The sequence below is a fragment of the Mytilus edulis genome, chromosome 5, assembly GCF_963676685.1.
Source record: "Mytilus edulis chromosome 5, xbMytEdul2.2, whole genome shotgun sequence".
Taxonomy (NCBI): Eukaryota; Metazoa; Mollusca; class Bivalvia; order Mytilida; family Mytilidae; genus Mytilus; species Mytilus edulis.
The window spans coordinates 18,782,012-18,805,976 of record NC_092348.1 but is presented as its reverse complement, the minus strand read 5'-3'; the positions used below and the strand labels follow the sequence as shown (position 1 = coordinate 18,805,976).

Sequence of the window (23,965 nt, the reverse complement as noted above, 5' to 3'; positions counted from 1 at the left end):
GAAAACAAAAACTATCAAGTTTGCAAGTTAAAAATTAAGTGTGACAATATTCTACGATATAACACTGACTGCACTAGCAACATGACTTGATAAATGTCTTTATGATTTAAACCAAATGTATGGAATACTTCATTGCAGATTCGATCATGGAAATACAGTTAATTTTCTACAGCTCTTTGAATCCTATATTGTCTACTGTCAATCATCTTGCTTAGTTCCATCCTAATGTTATTGTCTCAGATAATGTTTAATTATATATTTTACTCCTCATGGCTTTTGTTGCCTTATGAATGTGTCTATTATGTTTATTCTGATACTTAACACTTCTGTTTTTACCGATACATATATAAACACTAAGCTCCACTTAGTAATAAAACTGAACTAATGTTAATATAAATTTCCCGCCAAATATAGGTTATCAGTAGCGATGAAACTAGATTAATAGAAGACATGACGACAGTGAAATAAGAAATAAAAAACCACCAAAGAACGACATGGCATATATATCAATAACAAGAGCAATAAGTAGGCGAAGAATACTAGTACAGTGAACATTTTAACCTATCGGGTATGGGTGAATTTATGGTAATGCGTGTTTTTAATTCACTGTTGAAAAAGTAACTTCCCGAATATCAAAATTTTAATCATCCATCATAGAAAACCATGTGGAATACTCTCACCTCACAAAATGGTACCCTTGGTTAGATTGCTCTACTGTTATGAATCACCCTATATCTTGGACTTGTATACTAGTTAGTATAATAGTCCCAGATTATATCAAGGAAATCAAGATAGAAAATACAAGCTCTAACATATCGTATCAACTGGGACATTTATATTTTATATGCAGGATGAAAGGATTTATCACCTTTCATTGTTTAAACACCAATCATGTATGGTGTTTGCAGACATCAACGCAATAAAATGTACAGGCAAGAATAAATTTGTGATATTACATAAACAAACCAGACAGAAAAACTAAATAAGCACTTTTTGTTAAAACATTTGTCTTGTGTATTAAATATTTATAGGTGTTTAATAATTGAAAGATCAATATATATAAGCTGATGTTTTGTGAAGAAGACTAAATTTGAACATGATTTTATGTCAAATATGTAGGTTATTCTGTATCATTATTAATTTTACTGAAGCATCTTACATTTGAAAGTATTCTTCTCTGCCATGCGTTAGGATTCTAATCTCTTTAAAGAGAGACAGATAGGTGAATGATAATTAAAAGATATTCAAACTCATAAGTTGAAGTTAAACGGACAATGCCATGACAAAAAAAACCGATCAAAGACAAACAAAGTGCTCAAAACACAGCAAAGAAAACTAAAAAAAAAAACGAGGCCGGGATAATGTACCGGTATTTGATGTTTCTATTAACAAATGTAACTATACTAATAAAATTTAGTTTTTAAGGAATTAAACAAAAACATTAAAAAAAAATATAGACTTAGCAGCATGAACCACATCAAAACCTAGCAGTAATAACAGGTGCTTCGATAGGATAAGAGAAACTGCTTCGCGTGTGGCGTCTGTCGTGTTGTTCATGTAGTTACAAACCCGTCGTTAATATCATATTCGAGGAAATGAGAATGAGATGTAAGTTAAGACCATTGGAACACTTATTTCACAATGGTCATTCAACTCATTACGGCGTTTGTTAAATTTTCGAAGGGATGATTTTAACTTCATCTCTTGGAACTATTAGTTAAAATGCCTATTTTGTAAGCACCGAAAAGCTGCCACTTTATGTTGGATATTTAATTTTCAATTAAAATGGAGTTCCTCACTTTTTATTTACAGTCAAAGCAATAGAAATAAAGAACAACATGTACCTGATGAATATTTGTGTACAGAAAAAAATGTATTTCATCAAATGGTTCATACTAATCGATATTTTATATTGATTATATTTGTTACATAGTTATAAAAAGATGTGGTATGAGTACCAATGAGACAATTCTCCATCAAAGTCACAATTTGCAAAAGTAACGTCAATGTCATTGTGTTTTCATATACAATAAGTTCTATTACTTGATACTAATGGATTTCAACGTATGATATTATTCAAATAATTTCCAGGACAACCTCCATCTTAAGAAAACATATTAGTCCGTCTATTTCATTTACTATACATACGATAATTCATCTAGGTGATTAGTTTGAACAATTATTTCTTGAACTTTTTAGAAAAATTAGTATCTCTTCAGCAATATATCAATCATTTTACCGAATAATTTGAAAGCAAATATTTGATAATAGATTTATGATGACCATTGTAGAAACAATTTATGGTAGCTTACTCTACATTTTACCGCTTGAAATTATTATTTGCATTTCAAATAACTGTTTGTTATTGTTAAGTTACTTTCCATAAGAGTACATATATCTTTTAACTAATGTTAACAGATAAATCTATCTTTTACTTATCTTAAAAACTATACAGATGGGCAAATATTCATAAAAGGATACTGTTGGCGTTAAAGAGGCAGTGACTATGGTTTTACCCGAACAAACTGAATACCAATTTGTTTTGAGAATATAGTACATCTATAACTGGATACGTAGGAAATATATTTGGTGCTAATTGTTACGTTCTTTACACGATAAATTATTTTTTTCATCAAGAGATTGAATTTTTATCGTTACAACAAAAATTATCTGACAAGACCGCAACTTTAGTGTACGATTAAAGGTTTATTAGGCAGGATGAAATCAATGAAATGGTGAGTGTACAGTAGGAGTCCTATTCATGTAATGTTATTCTTAAATACCAAGGAACTAAATGTTCGAATATACAATTCCTTTTTCAAATATAAGACAACGAGAGGCGAAATATACTAAAAAAAGGGACGAGAGATACCAGAGGGACAGTCAAATTCATAGAGCGAAAATTAACTGACAACGTCATGGCTAAAAATTAAAAAAAACAAACAAACAAATAATAGTACAGAAGACTCACCATAGAAACTAAAGACTAAGCAACACAAATCCCAAGAAAAACTGGGGGTTGATCTTAGGTGCCTCGGAAGGGTAAGCAGATCATGCTCCACATGTGTCACCCGTCGTGTTGATTATGTTATTGCAAATCCATTAAACAGTCTAATTCGGTAGGTCACATTCGTGAAAACGGAAGGGTATTGTAGTTACGACATAAGGAACATATCCGATATCATCTGTGAAACGGTTATTCCATCACGATCAACCACATAGTGATGGCATCCGTAAAATTTACGAAGGGATGATTTCAACTTCACCATTTGGAACTCTTGGTTTAAAAGCTTCCTTGTGAGCAGCGATCCTCTATTAGGGAAATCATGATAGGAAATACAAGCCCGGGAATATCGTATCAATTGGGAGATATGTACACCGTATGCAGGCGCTGCTGCAATGTTGCTACATAGAAATGGAAAGTTCACAATCATCTCTTTTGTCGTAAAGTTTTTTTTTCCCCGTTGTCAATTTCTAGATGTAAGTCAAGATATGAGGCAGACTTAACTGTATCTGTTGTATCCTTTACCTCTAGCTCGATGGATAATGTACCAGTGCGGAAAATTAGATTTGACGAAATTATAATAATACACTGGTGACAAATTTAGCCAGCCGAGATCCTACTTATATCGATTGTTGATTTGTTTTGTCCTCAATATTGTTGAAAATTTTGCTTCTGTACGCTTAGCAAACATATCGCTTCAAACAATCATTAATGTATTATCTTATTTTGGATGAAAAAAAGGCAACAGTTGTAAACCAGGGTTCAGAGGTCATAAATCGATTTATAGAAAACAAATCTGGGTTACAAACTAAAACCGAGGGAGACACATCAACTATAGCAGGAACAACAGGAACACTGAAATGCAACAAAAAGAAACTCAAACATACAAAGAAACGTTAGATGTGTATTATGTTTAAAACTCTTTTCCGAAAGTCTCTATTTTACTAAAATACTAAACCAACATCACAGTCAAAAGAACGTAATGAAGATTTTCGACAGTCTACCAATTAAGAAAAGATAATGTATATTACTTTCTTTATGAGAAATAATACGAACAGAACAGGGACCTCGGTATACATAAAACCAATTTACGTATTGTTTGGAATGGTGATTTTGGAATTCATATATAGTTTCGGTCAACTATTAGGACATTACTACGAGTGAGATATTTAAAAAAATACGTTCCTATAACGGTGACAGTCAATTAGCCAGTCTTTCTCTTTGATGTCTTCTACGTGGATTTCCGAAAAAAAGTGTAAGTTCGGCAAGATGTGTTTCTGGAAAAAAAAACTCCTTTCATAGCTGACTTTGCGGAATGGGTTATGCTCAGTGTTAAAGGTCGAAAGATTACGTAAAATTGTTAATTTCTATGTAATTATATCTATGGTGAAGAACACACACAACAGTTTGTTGTCACTTAGGCTCAAAGTAAACATTTTAAAACTATATATATCTCTAAGTATTTTTATTCTAGTGAACATCATAATCATAAGGCAAGATAAAACTCAACTATAGAGTATGCAATATATATTTTTATTCTTCAAAAGTATAACCGAAAACGTTACATTTATACTCTACGGATCATCATTGATGTGGTTTTCATGGACTGAGATCCTTTCCAATGAGACCAACGCATTCCTTTGTAATCCTTTTTATTTCCCAGATACAGTCCGTTAAGATTAGCGTCATGACAGTCTTTATACCACCAAGCCCCTTTGTACACTTCAGCACAATCACTGCTATGGCTGTCATTATCCTTATCCTTTGTCGAGAAAGCCTGTTTATTGTGCCTCTTTAAAGAATCACCTAATATCATATAAAAAAATGCAGATTCGACAATGATTTAAATAACAACAGCCAGCTTTCGGAACTTCTTTTTATTCCGCAATTTTGGTTATCTCTACTAATGTTTCAAAATGTTCATTCAATCTCTATTTTTCAATCTATAATTCAATTACTAATAAATTTCCCGATCTAAAAAAGCAATGCTAGCAAATATACATTATTATGTATATTGTCTATCTAGTTTAACATACAAAGTGATTGCATTTGAATATTTAAAACGTTAAAAATTTTAAATACAGGAAGATGAATCCAAATATTCAAGGTATGCATGCTGTATATCGTCTCTGTCTCTCATTTATTGTTTGTAACAACATCAGGCCGCTAGTTTCATAAATTAGATATGTATTTATCAATGTTATAAAGAACACGTGTATTTGTTGTGACATTTGTCACATGACTAGATATACCGGTTTAATGTATACTCTATAGAGTGATGAGTATTTCACGAGCTAATATAAGCGGGAAGAATTGTAACGGTAAATCTGTGTGTAATTATGTGTCATTCGACGCTTGCATTTCGAACAGTTCAGTCTGGTCATTTGACCCCACCCATCCACCCACCCACCCACTTTTATTTTGTCAATATTGTCAATTGATGTATTCATGCTTATGATTAATGTGGATGTTTTTTAAGATTATACATGCTTGAAAAGATTGTTAACAAAGATATTTCTTTTGTAGATTGTGTATAATTGGAAAATGATATGTTGAAGCAGCGGCTACGGGCGTGCAGACAAATATTCATATAGTGTAAATAAAATGAATAAACATGCTTAACTGTACTGTCCAGGCGAGCTGATATCCCAAAAAGTGTTTGTTTTTTTATTTAAAAATATTTTATGTTCGTTTGAGTTGACGAACAAGAACATAATGTTTTTTTTAACTTTGGTATGTCGGAACCTTCACTAACTTGACAGGAGGTTTTTTGTTATTTTACTTTTTACTATCACTCAAAGTTACTTCTGGTTTAAATGCTAGTTTCCGTTGAAGGAACTCCAAAATTTATATCGTTTCTTATATACTTTTATCAAAAATAATAGAAAAACGTTTCTTCTTCCGGCCAATATTAGATTAATTTTCGTTTAGCTATCTTTAAAACCTGGTTTAACCCAACATTTTCCCCGATTATTACCGAGTAAGAGTTACGTTTGTGTTCTTAACTTAGGATATGTTCTTATCAATATCCTCAGTTGAGACATGTTGGATTAATCCATATTGGACCAAAACATGTCCAAAGATACTTTTCAAACTTGTTCGAATCTTTTGACACCATAACTGATTGAGAGTAAAAGAAAACAAGTGGATGAAAAATGATTTTAGAAATATCAGCATTACCTGCAGTTCCACTATAACCCTTCACTGTAAGTTTGTAGTTGGTTGACTTGTCGCCGATGTAGAAGGTAGAATATTTGGCATAGGCTTTATTGCCATCAAAATCCTCTAGGTTGACTCTGAGCTCATACTGTCCTCGTGATGTTAGTCTATATATCTTATCATTACCTTTTAAAATGACAAAAAAAAAAAAAGGAAATGAATACATAAAAGAAAAATAGAGAGAACTTTCATTGTACTCCCTTTTAAAATGTCTAATCTTAAACATTATTTAGATTCATCCTATTCGTTCATGATCAATGCCAAATTTGATCATATTAGCACTCATACAATATGTAATAGCAGAATCATGAAAATACGATTATACCAAGCAGGCAAACAAAAATAAAAACTAATGCAATAATACGACGATGTAGTAGTTTTAATGGAAAAGATGAATTTTGTTCCGTTGTTTTATTTTCAAAATTAAGTATTTTTCAGGATAAATTATGCTGCATTTTTGAAGAACTGTTGTTCGTTTGTTGATTGTACTATTATAAATTTGTAGCATTTTAATTTCGACGGATTATAAGTACACGTTCGTGTTAAGATAAACAATAACTATAATTAAAAAACAAAGTTGACAACGAATTGATCTAGTGAAATGTATCTTTCTTCACCTTGAAAAGTGTTATTATCGAAGTTATTTGGTGAAAATACTAACCTAACCAGAATTCCGTATTCAGGTTACCAAATCCGTTTACATATTCTTCCCAGCCTCGGTAGAAATCTACTTTACCATCTTGTCTTCGCTGAAAAACCTAAAAGTATAATCATTATTGTAAGTTAACTCTAAAGTATGTATTAAAAAGAAACGTAAGATGATTTTGCGTACAGAATGTTAGTTTTGCATTAACTGTATGAGGCACATATATATATAATATTAGATATGCGCATATATAAACATAAAAAAGTCACCAACGATACCAGTACGAACGGCACGCACTTTGTCATAAGCGATCACTTGCAAAAATCTTATGGTAAAATTAGATACGAAAATTAGAGAGTACTTAGAATTTATAGCCATATATAAATACGGAATTTACGGTCAAAATGATTTCCATTTTGTTCATAATTGAAATGTGAGGCTCTCCAAACATTTTACACTGGAGTTTAATATTATCATAAAACAACGACTATATTTCGCTAGTCGCATGATTACTTTACTACTACCATAACTAGCTCTCACGTCTTATTATAGTTTTGAATATACTTACTGTCCATCCGCCCTGACCCGTCTCCATATCACAGAACACCTTAAATCCAACACCACCTGCCGGATAGATTGTGTAAACTCCACTTCTGTAATGTTTTCTTTCTAAATCTGAACAGTCCCGAACATTAAGGTCTGAAATAGCGTACAAACTATTGAGAACCGATGTTGTTCATTATAAAGCAAAATAATGTAGTTTTCCCATAGGCGAAATTGGAGGTTCTTTTTTTTCGAGATACAGACTTTATATTGACGATATAAAAATAGAAGATGTGGTATATATGATTGCCAATGAGACAACTCTCCACAAGGGACCAAAATTACACAGAATTTAACAACTATTGGTCACCGTACGGCTTTCAACAATGAGCCAAGCCCAACCCGCATAGTCAGCTATAAAAGGCCCCGAAATGACAATGTAAAATAATTCAAACGAGAAAACTAACGGCCTTATTCAGGTACAAAAAATGAACGAACAACATATATGTAACAAATAAACAAACGACAACCACTGAATTACTGGCTCCTGACTTAGGACAGGCACATACATACAGAATTGGGCGGGGTTAAACATGTTAGCGGGATCCCAACCCTCTCCTAACCTGGGACAGTGGTATAACATACAACATAAAAACAAACTATAAAAATCAGTTGAAAAAGGCTTAACTCATCAGATGGACAAACATACATGTGGACGAGGCAGGGTACTTGTACATCCCAACAACAAAAAGACACTAGGTACATATATGAGAGTACTGACAGCTAGTTCAAAGCCACTAACAATTAATAAAAAAATCACGAATAAGACTAAATTATCAATCCGTACACATCCAGCATCCAATGGATTTAGTGTAAAGATCACATAAAGAGTCATAGAAAAACATGATCTTCTGCAATGCCAAGATACAGGTATCGACCGATTATAGATCCATGAATGTGAATATGTATATTACATACAAGTAATATTTAGTGTGCTTTTAATTTATTGATAACTAAAATCAATATTTTTACAAATAAAAACAATATTAAATGATCTTATTACAGTGTTGAACTGGTAACCTTTAAGGTTGTTAGTTGATTTTCAGACGAAACTTTGGTAGAATGAAAGAAACCTTTTTGTATATATTGTATAGTCTACAAAACATCAATTATGGTTACTGCTTTTGACGCAAGTTTTAATAATATCAATATATCTGCAATTAAAGTTACATGTCTAATCACAACCTAGACAATTAAAACCTTTATATTACATGTATCGAAGGCAATGAATTAAGCAAGAAATCTATGATTACTGTGGATTTATTATTTTTCGCTGGATACCAATTGTTGTGGTTTTCGTGAGTTAAGCTGAAGGACGAATTCAAAGTTTCAACAAATTACAAATTTCTATATGCCTTATATACAGAGATTGGCAAAACCACGAAATTAAATATCCACGAGTTTTTCTCAATCCACGAAAATTGATACCCACGAAAATAAATGAATCCTCAGCAACTGAAATAAAATTAAGTTCTATGCAAATATATTTTACCTGAATGCAACACATTTCTGTATTTTCCAGTTGCCAAGATACCAAGCACTCTTTCAGCTGTTTTTCCATAAAAGCAAACACCTTAAAATATTTTGTTCAATTAATTGTAAATAATCAAAACCTTGAAAGTAATAAAACGATAAACAAATTAAATAATAAAGCAATCAATTTACAATGCATATATATTTAAACGCACTTTTCACTGTATTATACATTTTTGTATTTACCAGAATCAGAAGTTGATGTCACACGATTTCTATCGGCATTTGTTATTGTCATCAGTACCACCAATACAAAAGTAAACAATAGAATACACGGATTAGGTTTGCTGGTTTGATACATTCTGAACGAAGCTTGCATGAAACTGAAACTAGTTCATTCACGATTTATACATTGAATTTTGATATCAATTGCGTGACATATTATTGTAGCAGATTGGACTATTTCGATTTAAAAAATATCTATTAAATTTTAATAATTACTGGTTCTTTATTGATTGTCTGTTTCTTGGAATATTTTAACTAAACGTTAACTGTGTTCTTCTGTTCTGATGACTTTAAATACTTACTGGCCTCTTCAAAATACAACCGTAATCAATTAAATTTTATGATGACACTTTATGAAACCTGTTATCAGTCTTGCTTTTAATTTTGCAGTATCTAACCGAGAGCTGTAGGTACCTTACCTTGATTTTTTTATAGTTGTGAAAAAAATGGTTACTCTTTCAAAGCCATATCCCGTATTTTTTTGTTGAAATTATAGTTCATACTATTGGTAGCTAAATTCAACAATTGTTTGTATTGGTTATTTCCATTGTACGACGAACATGGTCAAGATATGTAACGGGGAAGTTTGTGACGATGGGAAACTGGTTTTACGTTACCAAAATAGTGCCTATAGGAACGCCTGCTATCTGATCTGCGTTGACCATGTTTGTCTATTTGGTTTGTATGTCTGTTATTTTTCTAGGAGGTCGATATTTATGATAGATGTGGTCTATAGAACTGTCTAGTATTTTTTGGCGATTCCTGATATACATTTTATGTATGGAGCATTTTCAAAAGGTGAACAAATGCATGAATAGCTGCAAGTATAGTTTTTCTTTATCAATAGTGAAAACCACTTTTAAAAAGAGTATGTTTAGTTTGATGCAATATCAACTAAGATAAATTAATTACAACTTCTGTAATATATGAGATATATATTTTTCTAACACTTAATACATTTAAAAAAGACAACATATACATGCTTCAAGTTGAAAGTATTCTTAGTTTTCTACATGATGAGGGGTAGAACATATTTAATACAAGACATATATAACAGAAATGAGCAAACTCACCAAAGGATACCGCCGCACCAGAACATTATATCGATATAAAGTGAGTAATTTCAGTAGTAAGATCGTAATAAAAATATGGAAGGATTTTCAACAGTAGTATATTCTAGTGAAATAGTTTCTGTTTACGTTCTCTTAAAGTTATTAACAATGTGTTTATACAAATGTATTACTATGTAAAAAAAAACTGTTTAACATTGAAGTAGAAATCGTATGCTGAATTCTAATATAATTTTACATTCAGTATGTTGTGCTGTGGAATGCTATTTCGATGATCCACATAATATCTGTTTATTGTTTGTGATGATTGCACAAGTAAATCGATTTCTCATTCTCAAGAATTCTCACATTCTCCCTTTTTTTTCCTTGGTTGGGTTGAGTTATATTGACATGTTCACTCATTCATTGCCTTCTCATAGCCAACAGTTAAAAATATATAAATAGGTCAACCATTTTGTTGGTCGGGAGGTAGAATTGAAAGCCGCGTCCGGACAGAATTGTGACGCTATATATGATTCTATATGTTGGAAATTTGCAAAACTCTCCGAGGGGTTTGAATTGTTAATGAAAAGCAAAATCTTATTTTGGTCTTTATTCGAACATAACGAGCAGTCTTTTGCAGACGAAACATGTCGTGCGTTCGCCGTATAAAATTTAAATCTGGTATCTATGATGTGTTGATATCAAAAATATATCCCACTCGATTTTCCATGGCTAGCATGGTTTAACGTGATTTCCTATCAGTATCGAGTGAGATGTTTAACTGAATGTGTACTTATTAATAACAAAGAGACCAGTACCACACCTGGTGCGAGATCTGCCTAGTACCTTTTTGTAGATCATTAGATCAGTTCCGGGTTTTTGATGGGTTTCGGGTTACCGAGGCGTTAGTTTTCTGTCTAATGTTTTGTAGATTGCCATTTGCCTTTTTTTCTTTTTTTATACGGTTGCCAGTTTCTTTTTACTCCTGAATTTTGATATTTCCTCTAGTAACATTTTTCATTTTTCTTCCAGTTAGTAAATGGTTAGGCCATTTTACTTAATCGACCTTGGTTGCAGATCGTAAATAGTAAATTCATTGCTTACTTTTTCTGGAAGCGAATATGTATTTGATATTTGTCATCAATCGCAGACTAAACAACAATAACCCTACCTTTATTTTTGAATAGATTAATTCTGAAGATTATTTTTTCTCTGTACTATTTTCCTTTATGATAACACAAAAACAAATATCATTGCATAGCCTACACAAAACCCTGCATGTAAATATAATATTTTATTTCAAACAACTATTTTGTGGAAACGCTTCCGGCAAAATTTTTGTTTATGTAACCCTTTGTATTTCATATATTTATTCTAATTACATAAAAAAAAATAATGTTATATGCATGTTTATAAAAACGATTCACACAGCAGAATCCTTATACATTCTTGTATAAGGGCATCGCCTTCTTGTATCTATCAATTTTAATGATCTGATTTCCGGATATAGGCGTACTTTTATGTCTCTGTGTAGGAACAGAGGCTTTATGTCGTTCTTTAAGATTTCTTTATCTAATTCAATTATAAGAACGTGATTACAGTTCATTATTGAAGCGTCTGAAAAAAGTGAAGATTATGACTTTTGCTCTGTAGTTTAAAAATATAATGATCAGTTTTCAGTCGGAATGAGAAAAAAAGGCTGTAGGAGCAAAATAGTATTCCACATCAACATTGTTCTAGTCTGAGAGGTATATAACTTTTTGATACGAAGGACCAACATATAGTTCTTCATTTAGAATAGATTGAAAAAAAATTGGGCCTGTCATTAAAGACGCTTTGTCATTCAATTACATGTATAACTGTTGGTGTAAACAGAGAACATTTGATAAACAAAATTGATTGTTTTTTTTTTTTTTTTTTTTTTTAAATTGATACTTGTTTATTCCAAATATTTCCTGTTTATAATTTCCTCAGTTGCCCAGGATGCAAACTGTGGATTCCCGTTTACATTTAAACCAACTGTCCGGGAAGCAGAAGGCTGAAAAAGTGCACTGTATTATCAGAAAAAAATAGTATACATGTAATAATGCTTATATTCTTTTATATGACAATGAGTGAAAAAAGAAATATCTTTCTAGAATGTAATACTAGTTATAAATAATATAACATTATAACATAAATGAGTGCACCTTTAAACTAGATTCACATAAAATTATAACATAATCGAGTGCATCTTTAAACCATGGATTGCCGTAATCAATATAAATTAAAGAGATATTAAAAAAACAGACCACATAACATCGTGACTGTTATCTCCTGCGAGGTATGTGTTTATTTTCTCTTTGTCTAATGTATTATTCGATAAGTAACAGGGTTCAGATTTCAGATGTGTTATCATGTATGATTTCCAAAGATTCAAAATATATGTAGAGGACATTTTTATCCCATCATATTTGATTTTGTTTCTTATTTTCCACAAGGACCATTTTGTCAAAATAAAAAAAAGATTTACATGTAAAGTTTGGTTCGATTGACCACTGCTATCTCCCAAAAGCATAAAATGTTTTAAATTTTCATCATCTAATTGAACATTCCATAATGTAAAAATATCTTTGATTTTACTAATGATTAATTTTGTTGTATTGCAATCGAAAAATAAATGTTGCAGATTTTCAGTATTATTAGTAGTTTGGCAAATATGACATTTTTCGTTTGACAATTGCATTTTTTAAAGTCTACTTTCCGTATATATGATATTGTGTATGCATTTCCATTGAATTTTTTTCATTTTATTGGTGACATTAACTTTTTCAAATTGCCCTATACTATTTTCCAATTAATTTCGTGGCCATAAAATTCTTGCCATTTTATTTGACATTTTGGATATATATTCTTATTAATCATGTCTCGAATATATTTGAGTTTTAATTCTTTAGGTTTGATTTTTTTTCCATTTCTGTCTAATATAACCATTTCATTAGAAAGTTTCAATTCTATGTTTGTCTTTTCATTAATTTCATTATCAATTTTTAAAATTTGTAAGAAGTCAATTGGTATTGAAAATATATCAAAGACATATGGAACGAAGAAACCAAAACATTTTACAGTTGTTGTTCTATATTTGAAAAACTTGTAGATAAAAGAAACTGTAATTTAGAGATGAATAAAAGGGTACATAATGACCAAACTTCGAAAACCTCTTTGTAATTGACAAAGCAACACATAGTGTGTTGGTGATATGAAGTAAATACTACAAGGATTTTCTAAAGAATAAAATTCTATTTTTTTACGATATTAAGGTCTTTGCTCTCCGCATAAGTCATATATATGCTGCTTAATTATGTAGCTAAATATCCCATAATATATCATTTCATCTCGGCTTTTATTAAGTGTAACTAGTAATACTTCAGTGCTTTTGCTTAATTCCTTCACTACTATCAATTTACCTTTGTATCAAACATATGTACAAAAGTACTTCGTAGTTTTAGATATTTACTAACTATTACTTAAAATAAGAAGATGCGGTATGAGTGCAAATGAGACTCTCAATTCTAGTCACAATGTGTAAAAAGTAAAACATTAAAGGTCAAAGTTAAGCCTTCTATATGGAGACTTGGCTTACATCAAAACAGCAAGCTTTAAAGGGCCCCAAAATGACTACATTAAAAATGAAACAAATTAACGATCGACAACAAAGATCCTTTTCAGTCGCGTCTCAGTTAAAATTTACAAATCTTCAGATTATACTTCCCAAATAAATAAATGGTTGTTTAAAAGTTCGATGGTAAATTCATGCCCACTACCGCATAACTATATGTCACCGTACGGCCTTCAACAGTGAGCAAAGCCCATACCGCATAGTCAGCAATAAAAGGACCCGAATTGTAAAACAATGCAAACGAGAAAACTAACGGTTTTATTTATGTAAAAAAATAGTTCCGTTTAATTCTTTCATTTCACATATTTTCTTCTTCTGACTTGGTTAACATGTTCAATATTTTTTTGGGAAATCAGTTAAGCTTGTTAATTAAATAAATCTTGAATTGAAATGATTATGTGGATTTGGTTTGATCATCATATACTAAGGGCCGTATTATTTGCTTGTATCGTTTGTTGAAGTGTTCGGTTAACAATTCCGAAGCAATTTGGCATAAGTACATCTATTATAAATATTTAGAACTTAAAGAACAGTAAAATCCAAGACATCATCAACATAAAAGTAAAAAGCAAACAATCATGAATTGATAACAGATATATGTAAATGCACATTGCATAAATCAATTGACAGCACGGAAAAAAAACTAAACACATCTGTTTTTTTTTTTGTTTGAACATAGAAATAACATAGACTAATTCGAATTATATCAAATGCTTCAAAACCAAAAGTTGAATCAATCTACTGGAAAGAATTTGAAACGCATACTGACACACACCGCCGTTGCTGGTAATCATTGTATGTACATGTATTTATGTAAATCTAAGATCGTAAACCCTTTTTGTACATACAAAATACATTTCTAATCTTTTTATAATGCAGTTTAATTAAATTTTACAAACATGACATGTTTTACTGTTGTATTTGTTTGGCTTTATAACTAAATTGATCTGAGAGTCACAAATGAGTCTTATGTAGACGAAACGCGCGTCTTGCGTAATAAATTATAAGCCTGGTACCTTTGATAACTATATTCAATACAGAGATCGTATTATATTTATGAATTTACTAGATAATAGAGAAATTTTGATACCGAATCTTATTCGATGCATGGTATGTGTACGTACATTTCGACAATGATGATCGAAACAAAATCTTGTTATTCAGTTAATATCAAAAGATAAAAAGCAATACTCTAAAATATAAACAACACAAACGACCCCAAAGCTAGCAATCAAGCACAATATAAATATGTTCATGTTGAATGATTGCCACTGAATCAACTATCCACCAAAAAGAATGTACGTAGGCAACTATAGACAAACATACAGCCTTTAAGAATGAGAAAAAAAACATATAGTCGGCGGCTATCAAAAGCCACGACCTGAAACATATGAAACATTTCAATTTACAAAACTAGCAAGTTTATACAAGAAAGCTACTAAGAAACTTTACAACATGTGTAAAACAAGTAAAGACGTTAGTTATTGAGTTCCTTAGCTATCTAAAAGTTGGTTCATTCATAGTAACATACCTGCCAACTGTCACTATTTGCGTGGGATTTCCCCAATGGAGGCTCCCAAAATGAACTTTTGAAAGAGCAATTTTGTCCACAATTTTATACAAAACAATTAATTTTACAATGACATAAGTCTTCTAAAGTATAAAGAAGCCAAAAAAATCAACAGTTAAATGTATTTGAAGGCTCCCTTGGAGGTTTTTGAGGACTATGACAGCAATCTTACACGCAAAACCCCAATGGGCAGTTTGAAAAGTTGGCAGGTATGTTATAGCAGCATTGTTTTGCTTAATGATTAATCTATTTTAATTTAAAATCACGAGGAAGAAAACAGGAAATGAAAATTTATTAAACTTTCAGGTCAAGCTGCTAAAACTTAACACATAATAAGGATGAGAACATTTATCTTTCATAATATTATAATATATTATTAATTTGAATACACATTGGCTTGTAAAAGTTAAAAGGCACAGTAATTCTTGCAAAAAGTATTAAAAGACAGAGGTGAGCAGATCAATATAAGCTGTCTTTTGAAAATGCAAAGTGATTACCTCGATACAGCTGAAGTCTTTTTATCTATTTAGGGATCTAAAGCTAACACTGCTGTGTGCATTCGTCATTGGAAAGACTATATTTGAATGTGAATTAAAAACCGATTTATGAATATTTTTCATGATTATCATATTTCTAGCTGCTTCATCGGACTTACTACAAATGTACCAAAGCGGTCAGCAATGGCACACATTTAGTACTGATTGAAATACAAACGCTAAAAGGAATATTCTGTTCATACAACCAATCAAAAACCCACCAAAATGTTGATTTTCTACAAAAATCTAAATAAAGGCAACAGTAGTATACCGCTGTGCGAAATTCATAAATCGATTAAGAAACAACTAATCCGGGTTACAAACTTAAATTGAGGGAAACACGTCAAATATAAGAGGAAAACAACGAAACAACAGAAACACTGAAGTACATAAAAAAAAACCAATGCAACACACACAGTAAAATAATAGTATTTGTTATTCCAATCAAGATGGTTCATATATCAAAAAAGGATTTCTACAAGTTCCTAAAATAAATGATAGACTTATAACTCTAGTATGCATGCTTGCTAGAACCTTTCGATGTATTGTTAATCAAAAATGTAAAACTAAACATCAGACAACATCATCATATATATACAAAACTTTTAAACAATCAGCATTTCTGTGCAGACATTAAGGTATTCTCGTGACCTAATAGATTTAAAGATGAGATGTTTTACAAGATATTACTACTTAGATTTACGAAGCAAACAAATGTTTCAGGGTTTCTCTGTTTTGAAAAAAGATATTTATCCTAGTAAACAATTATAACGTATAATTTTTATAGTCCTTGTTATGCTCATTTTTTTTCAGGACGCTAACTCATTGTTATATTAGAATAAGGAGAATAATTTGTTCAGACAAAGACACAGAAAATCAATTGAAAACAACAGCTTACATTGACCCTAGACTAGATTACCAATTCCAAGGGAATATTTTGGCAGCAAAAATAACAAATTATAGTGCTGAACTGACAGCCGTTTCAATAATATTGTTTAACATGTAATAAACAATGTTATAAAGTTTTGTAATTGAAAAAGGTAATGAACCTTCCGGCATGTCTATATACTTTTATACATGACATATTGAATTAAATATGTTTTATCAAGCAGTTCATTTGACATATTGCATTCATTACTCTGTAACTGCAGGTTGTTTGTCCCTTCCGTCCAGACAATGCTTCATAAGAATGAAAATTACATGAAGGTATGACAAACAAAGACATTTATGGTGTTTTCGTCTCTTTGTTACTATAGCATAGCTTTGGGAGATATTTCCTTCTCTTAATTTACAAATGTCAATGTATTGGAAAAAACATAAACATTCAAAAATTTATCCATTGGACAATGCGTGATTCACATTGAATAGTTATCAAAGGTACCAGGAATATAATTTAATACACCAGAGGCGAAATTCGAATTCGTAAGACTCATCAGTGACGCTCAGATCAATTATCATGACAAACTGTACAACAAACTATCTTTATTTTTGTTAATGTTGATAACCCAGATTCAACTTTGTCTATAAAGTAAAACGTTCTTTCAGACATCCACAGCTTTAAGACTAATGAAAGTTAAGTAAACTTTCTAAATTTCAAAGAAGTCACATCCACGACTTTCACAAATAAACTAGGTTGGCAAATGTTTTCAATGTCACCTTAAATTGATATTGTATATAAATACAAATGAAATTATTTCATACTTTTCTCGGTGCTACAGACATATTTTTGAAACCAGCCCTATATTGTTAAAAAAAAAGAGTAAGAAAATGTGTTGAACAAACCAACATGAATTTGTGTTAAAAAAAACGTTTACCCCCCTTCCCCCACACAAACAAATAAAACCAATAACAAAAACAGTCCTGCAAGAACTGCGTTACTGGTAGAAATTAAACGGCCTCGAATAACTTAAATAAAAAAAAAAAACTCAACCACGAATGTACGCTACGACTTAATTACTAACAAGTGAACATACGGTTCGGATTTTAAGAGAAACAACGAATAAAATGCGATTGGGAGTTTGTGGTACGTTTGCAATAATTTTGTTATTGAAAATATAAGATGTCTGGGACAAAGTTATACTTAACGGGAGAATAATTCACTGTTGCTCAATTGTATAATGATTTTGTATATTCATGGTTATTGAATAAGTTATTTTGTACTCTTATACTATATCTATAGAATGTCTTAAACAAATTTTTATAAAAACGGAAATAGGGAATGCATATCGATGTTTCAAACAGAACTAACAGACCAAAGAGCAGAAATCAACCCGATGCCCCAGATAGGTCATCAAAACAGCACGACTATTCAGTAATTGTGTTTAGTTATTATAAAGTTCGTAAGTTATAAATTTTCACGTATCTTACTTTTTTAAATATTTCTTGTGTTAACTGATTTTTTTAAGATAAAACAACCATACAAAACTAAATCATTTCTAGCAGATTAAAATCGTTGTAAGTGAAATGAAGTTAATTGAAAAAACTATATGTTGGTCAAATAAGAGTCTAATTGCGTAAATACAACGTTTGATATCAATCTAAATGTCATGACATACTTATATAATTAGAGGGAAACCACAGAAGGAAACTTACACAATGATCAAATCCAACCAATGAAGATCCTATAATAGAGGTATGAAATTTAACATTTTGAAGTAAAATACCGGTAATAAGATTCCCAAAGTTGTAACAATGGCTACTTATTATGTGTCTAGACAGTTTCCAGATTAAAATCAGAAATAAATTATGTCGTGATATTAAGCTTTTGTAAATACGAAGGTTACTGGTGTAAACGACATCATTTGTTCATCTTGAATAGCTTATTTAACACAAGGTAAGAAATCTCTTCAACAATCAAAATTGTTCGACGTCAGGACTAAAGATCAAAATAGTGTTAACTTTATGATTTCATTTCTGCTTTGAATCTACCTTTAAATTTACATTAATATAGCTAAATAACTGTCTCTTTAGCACGGATCATTAGCATTTAACATCAGGACGTGGATGATTATATTACGCTGTTGTCTTTTGGATTTGAATGTATGTAAACGAATTCGAATTGGACATTATTTGAATTTAATATCTTTAAATGCATTTTCGCCTAATTGAAAACGATTAGTATTACGATCAGTTAGATACCTTGTACGAGTGATTCACTGAGGTGGCCTAAAATTAAGCCAGTACATTACAATATACATGTCCTTGTATACAATTTAAAAAATCATACCTAAAATATAATATACTAGTAATTTTGGGGTCCTTAATAGCTTGTTGTTCGGTGTGAGCCAAGGCTCCATTTTGTAGGCCGTGACTTATAATGGTTTACTTTTAGAAATTGTTTTTTGGATTGAGAGTTGTCTCATTGACACTTACACCACATCATCCGATATCTATATACAACTAAGGCCGTCTTCACACCAAAAGCCATGTACAGTAAACATGTTTACATTTAGTGTAAGGCAATGTACACTGGTTTCACATTAAATTTGTTCACATCTATAAACCTTGTTTAATTACCTGTACATAAGATTTGATCACACTTGTAAACTATATGTCATTTAAATGTTCATTACGTAGAACCAAGGAGGTTATATTAGACAACCTCTCTGGTAGAACCGAATTCAAAATTTTCGGACAACTTTTCTAGCAGTAAGAGAACGACCATATGACTTCAAAAAGGGGGGTGTTTTTTTTTCAAGAAAAATATTCTGATCCCCAATTTGATAAAAAAAATTATTCTGGTCATAGAATTGATAAAAAAAATTATTCTGAATCCAGAGTTTCCCCATACATTACAGTGTTAAATATTGAAAAAAGTTATTTGACTGCTGGCATATAAAAATCTGAATAAAAACGTTCAAATCTGACTCAGAACCCCCCCCCCTTTTCAAATTAAATGGTTGCTCCTTAATGAAAGCCATTTTGACGACTTGCAGTAGTTGAAGATACTAAAGATGTTTCGATTATGCATTACAAAGCGTAGGCTGCAGCAGCGTGCTTACAGACAAAGAAAAAGGTTTAAATGTTAAGGATCACTACATGTATTTTTTTTTATCTTTTCTGCTTCTTTCAAATGCTGTATCTTCTCCACGGAGTATTAAAAAAAGGGAGATGTTGATGGTTTTTTTTTTTTTTTTATTTCTAAGCGTATTTTAACGAAACTGCGATACTAGACAAACAATACAATTTAATTCGCATTTTTTTACTAATGCATTTCAGAATGAATCGTTTTTTAAGTAAAGACCAGTCGCAAATATTTCAGTGTACGTCCAGTAGATTCGAGAAGACCTTTTCAAATGAATTATTTGTTCGGCAATGATGATGCTTTGAGTTTTGATTAAGTGTTAATAAAGCTACCTAAAGCTTTTTTTTATAACAAATAATTATATAAAGTTGAGACAAATAGTTCTGTAAAGAACTTTATTAATAATTGTTATGAATATCAATTTTATTCAAAAGTTATTCCTTTCTTAAATATACTTATTAAAATTAAAGTTATAAATGCCTACACTTAACCTACACAAGGCCTACATTGACTATTGACTGCATGTAGACAAATTATGATTTAAACTACATGTAAACATTGAGTTTTATCAATGGGAACGTAATTGTGTTGAGTTTACGTGTGAGTTACACTTACACAACACCGAGTTTAGGCCAATGTAAACACGGCCTAATACTGATAGTTTTGAGTTTGTTAATTAACATGGTTCAAAGATTCAGAATGTACATTAAGTTGAGTATTTTGCTTAAATCAGATTTATTTGTGTAGTAGTTAATGTATGTGTTTTATACTAAAAAAAGATGTTATTTAAGAATCTATCTCCGGAGACAACACCATATTTGTCACTGAGGTGCTTTGCAACATTTGGGACCGTGTTTAACCAGAAGTCAGATGGGTAACTCTGTGTTAATTTAATAAACCATATCTTATGATAAAATATATTTTAGTTTACACTTATATCCGTTTGTTCAGAAAATGTATTATACTGTTAATATTCCTCGTTAATTTAATATGACTTATGTCCAGACGTATAGTAAATCAACACTACTGTATGTCTATTATCATACCAGCATAATACATCACGAAGACTAAAATAATTTTTCATACGGCTCCGACCAGACCATGGAAGTATTATGTAATCGATGTTTAACGAACGGTTTACTGTAGAGTACAAATCAACTTTACTTCTCTTAATATTGCCATACTTCAAGGCATGGAGGTTTTGTTAAGTGTGTGAAGATACAATTAATATGCAAATATGCAAGATATAAGTGGTAAAGGTCATCCTCTTCTGATATTAAATTAACACATTATTTCCTAAGGGACTTTCTAACTTTATTCATCCACTTTCAACAGGTCTTGGCCCTTATAACTAACTGAAAAATCTGTTGAAATAATGACACATATATCCACTTTATTTGAACTATGGTGAATAGTTGTCTCATTGGCAATCATATCACATCTCTTTCTTACTTTCTACTCTATTCTGTTAATTTCAGAGTGAGTTTTGTCTATTGATCCTATATAATGTATCGTAATTGAATGTGTGCATTGGAACAATTTCTACTATGGAGAATACGAAAAAGTCCCAAAGTGAAATAATCATTGATTTTAATCTAAATGCGGTTAAGGATTTTACGATGAGAGACAAGGATATACGCTGATTCGTGACTTTTGTAGCATACAATTATTATCACTGGGGTAAAGCTGATGACCGTAACTGCATTCACGGTCATCCCAAGATGTCGGATGAAAAATTAGGTCAGTTTCTGTATTGTCTGTTAAAGTGTTTCTATATCATTTTCTTTACAAATCATACATTGAAACGATGTAAATTTATAAAAGAATCACTCGAAAATCACTAATTACTTCCGAGAAATGTGCATGAAACGGGAAATTCGATTTGAAAAAATCGTTAAGATGACCGTAAATCATAATCAAAATATTTTCAAGATGACCGTAACATAAAACAAGGATGACCGTGATTGGTAAAAAGATGACCGTAACTTGCAAAGGATGACCGTAATTTGTAAAGACTGACTGTAATTTATATAGGTAGCAATACACAGTTAGAAGTTTAGTTTCGCATTATGGCCCCTGTGAATTTTTTAAATATGAAAGTTTTTGTACAATAAAATTGATTTTTAGATAATTGAAGAATAATATAGCCTTCTTAGTGGGTTTATATGAACATTAAAATTGTTTTTAACATGTTTTATAGGCCATTTATATGATTGACAGTCCGTATTTTCCTATCCGTACCGTTCATAGGTCCATACATTATTGTAGTGTTTATCAACAAAGATTTTGCGCTCGATCTTTTCAATTCAATTTTATGGAAAAACGAGCAGATAAGCATATGATTTTTTTGGGACCACTTGATAGATATAAACCTATGGATTCAGGAAAGGTATTACTGTAATTGATTGAAATTTTCCTTTAGGCCAAATTTTGGAGACTTTTGTGACATGTTCACCCCCCTTTTTTGCTATATTTTGTATCTAAGAAATGCAGATTGTTGCCATGGTTGCAACCGAGAGGGATTATATTTCACCCTTATGACCATTAGAAATCAAATCTATGGAAGATTCTCTTTCTTTAAGTATATACATGCATAACACACATATAAAGCCTTCTTTGTTAGACAGGAGGGGAAAGAGGGTGTTTAAAAATTATGAGTGTCAATTTTAAGTTTTTTTCCTAACTGTGTATTGCTACCATAGGACGACCGTAACTTTTATAGGATGACCATCAATTCTAAAAAATATCCGTATTGTATTCAAAGCTTTTTTGTTGAGTTTGTCGATCTCAATAGGGGCTCGGTTAGCGGATATAAATATGTTTCATAAATTTCTTTTTTTAAACTATAATATAATTGGCCATATTTAGGATTTATAACAATGATAGTAAATTGCATATTTCTCGTAAACAATGAAATATGTATTGATATCGACGTTAAAATTTTAACACAAATTTACAGCGATACGACGAAAATTTGAAGAAACATGAATGTGTCCCTAGTTCACGGATGCCTCATCTACACTATCATTTTCTATGTTTAGTGGACTATGAAAATGGGATAAAACTGTATTTTGGCATTAGAATTAAAAAGATCATTCCATAGGGAAAATGTGTACTAAATTTCAATTTTATTTAACTTGAAGCTGGACAAACGGACAAACGAACAGACGAACGGACGAACGTACGCACAGACCAGAAAAACATAATGCCAATAAATGGAGCATTACAAACATTAATAATACATACGAATATTTGGTAATCGAGCCCAGGTGTATGGGTCCAAAGGAAGCAGATTAAAATCTTAATTCGTCTTGATATATGCAGGCGGAAACACTTTTGAAACAGAACAAAAGAATCGAAGCTCTGTGTTTATCGAGAAAGCGATAAAAGTTAACTGTAATGTTTGATATAGTAACAAAATTTTAAAAAGTTAATAGAAACAAATAAAACGACAATTTTCTTATTTTAAAAACACCATTTGCATAAGTTTTCAATGTATCTATTACATGGTAATGCAAAACAATAAGATATCAAGTCGACGACATGGTTCTTATCGGGACCTTTTATAGCTGACTATGCGGTATGGGCTTTGCTCATTGTTGAAGGCCTTACGGTTACCTATAGTTGTTAATGTTTGTGTCATTTTGGTCTTTTCTGGATAGCTGTCTCATTGGCAATAATACCACATCTTCTTTTTTAAATATAGTATCTATAAGTTGGATGTAGAAAATGCATAACCTCCGATTTTTTTTATCACGGACGGAGAACATATCAATCTCTTAGTTCAGAAATTTTCGTGTCTGCCCTTCCATTAAGTGAATCAAGAAAAAATTCCCCAAAACAGGTAACGATTGTATCGAAAAGAGAACAATCGAGTGCACCTTTTTATGTTAGG

The 23,965-nt window shown here is 31.2% G+C and overlaps 1 protein-coding gene across 1 annotated transcript; it reads right to left on the bottom strand.

Annotated features, from left to right (window-relative positions):
• Positions 1–4,521: 4,521 nt before the first annotated feature.
• Positions 4,522–9,306, bottom strand: LOC139522311 (ryncolin-2-like). The gene is made up of 6 exons (XM_071315851.1): positions 9,192–9,306; positions 8,965–9,045; positions 7,438–7,568; positions 6,885–6,981; positions 6,185–6,349; positions 4,522–4,810 (listed from the first exon to the last, which is right to left on the bottom strand). The coding sequence occupies exons 1-6, from the start codon at positions 9,304–9,306 to the stop codon at positions 4,572–4,574; spliced, it is 828 nt and encodes a 275-aa protein (XP_071171952.1). The 3' UTR covers positions 4,522–4,571.
• Positions 9,307–23,965: the final 14,659 nt, after the last annotated feature.

Excerpts from the sequence above, each read along its gene's own strand:
- LOC139522311 (XM_071315851.1), bottom strand. The coding sequence starts at position 9,306 with ATGTATCAAACCAGCAAACCTAATCCGTGTATTCTATTGTTTACTTTT. Across the intron at positions 6,982-7,437 it reads CGGGTCAGGGCGGATGGACA|GTTTTTCAGCGAAGACAAGA; the intron begins GTAAGTATATTC and ends TTATACTTTTAG. Across the intron at positions 6,350-6,884 it reads GAATACGGAATTCTGGTTAG|GTAATGATAAGATATATAGA; the intron begins GTTAGTATTTTC and ends TCATTTTAAAAG.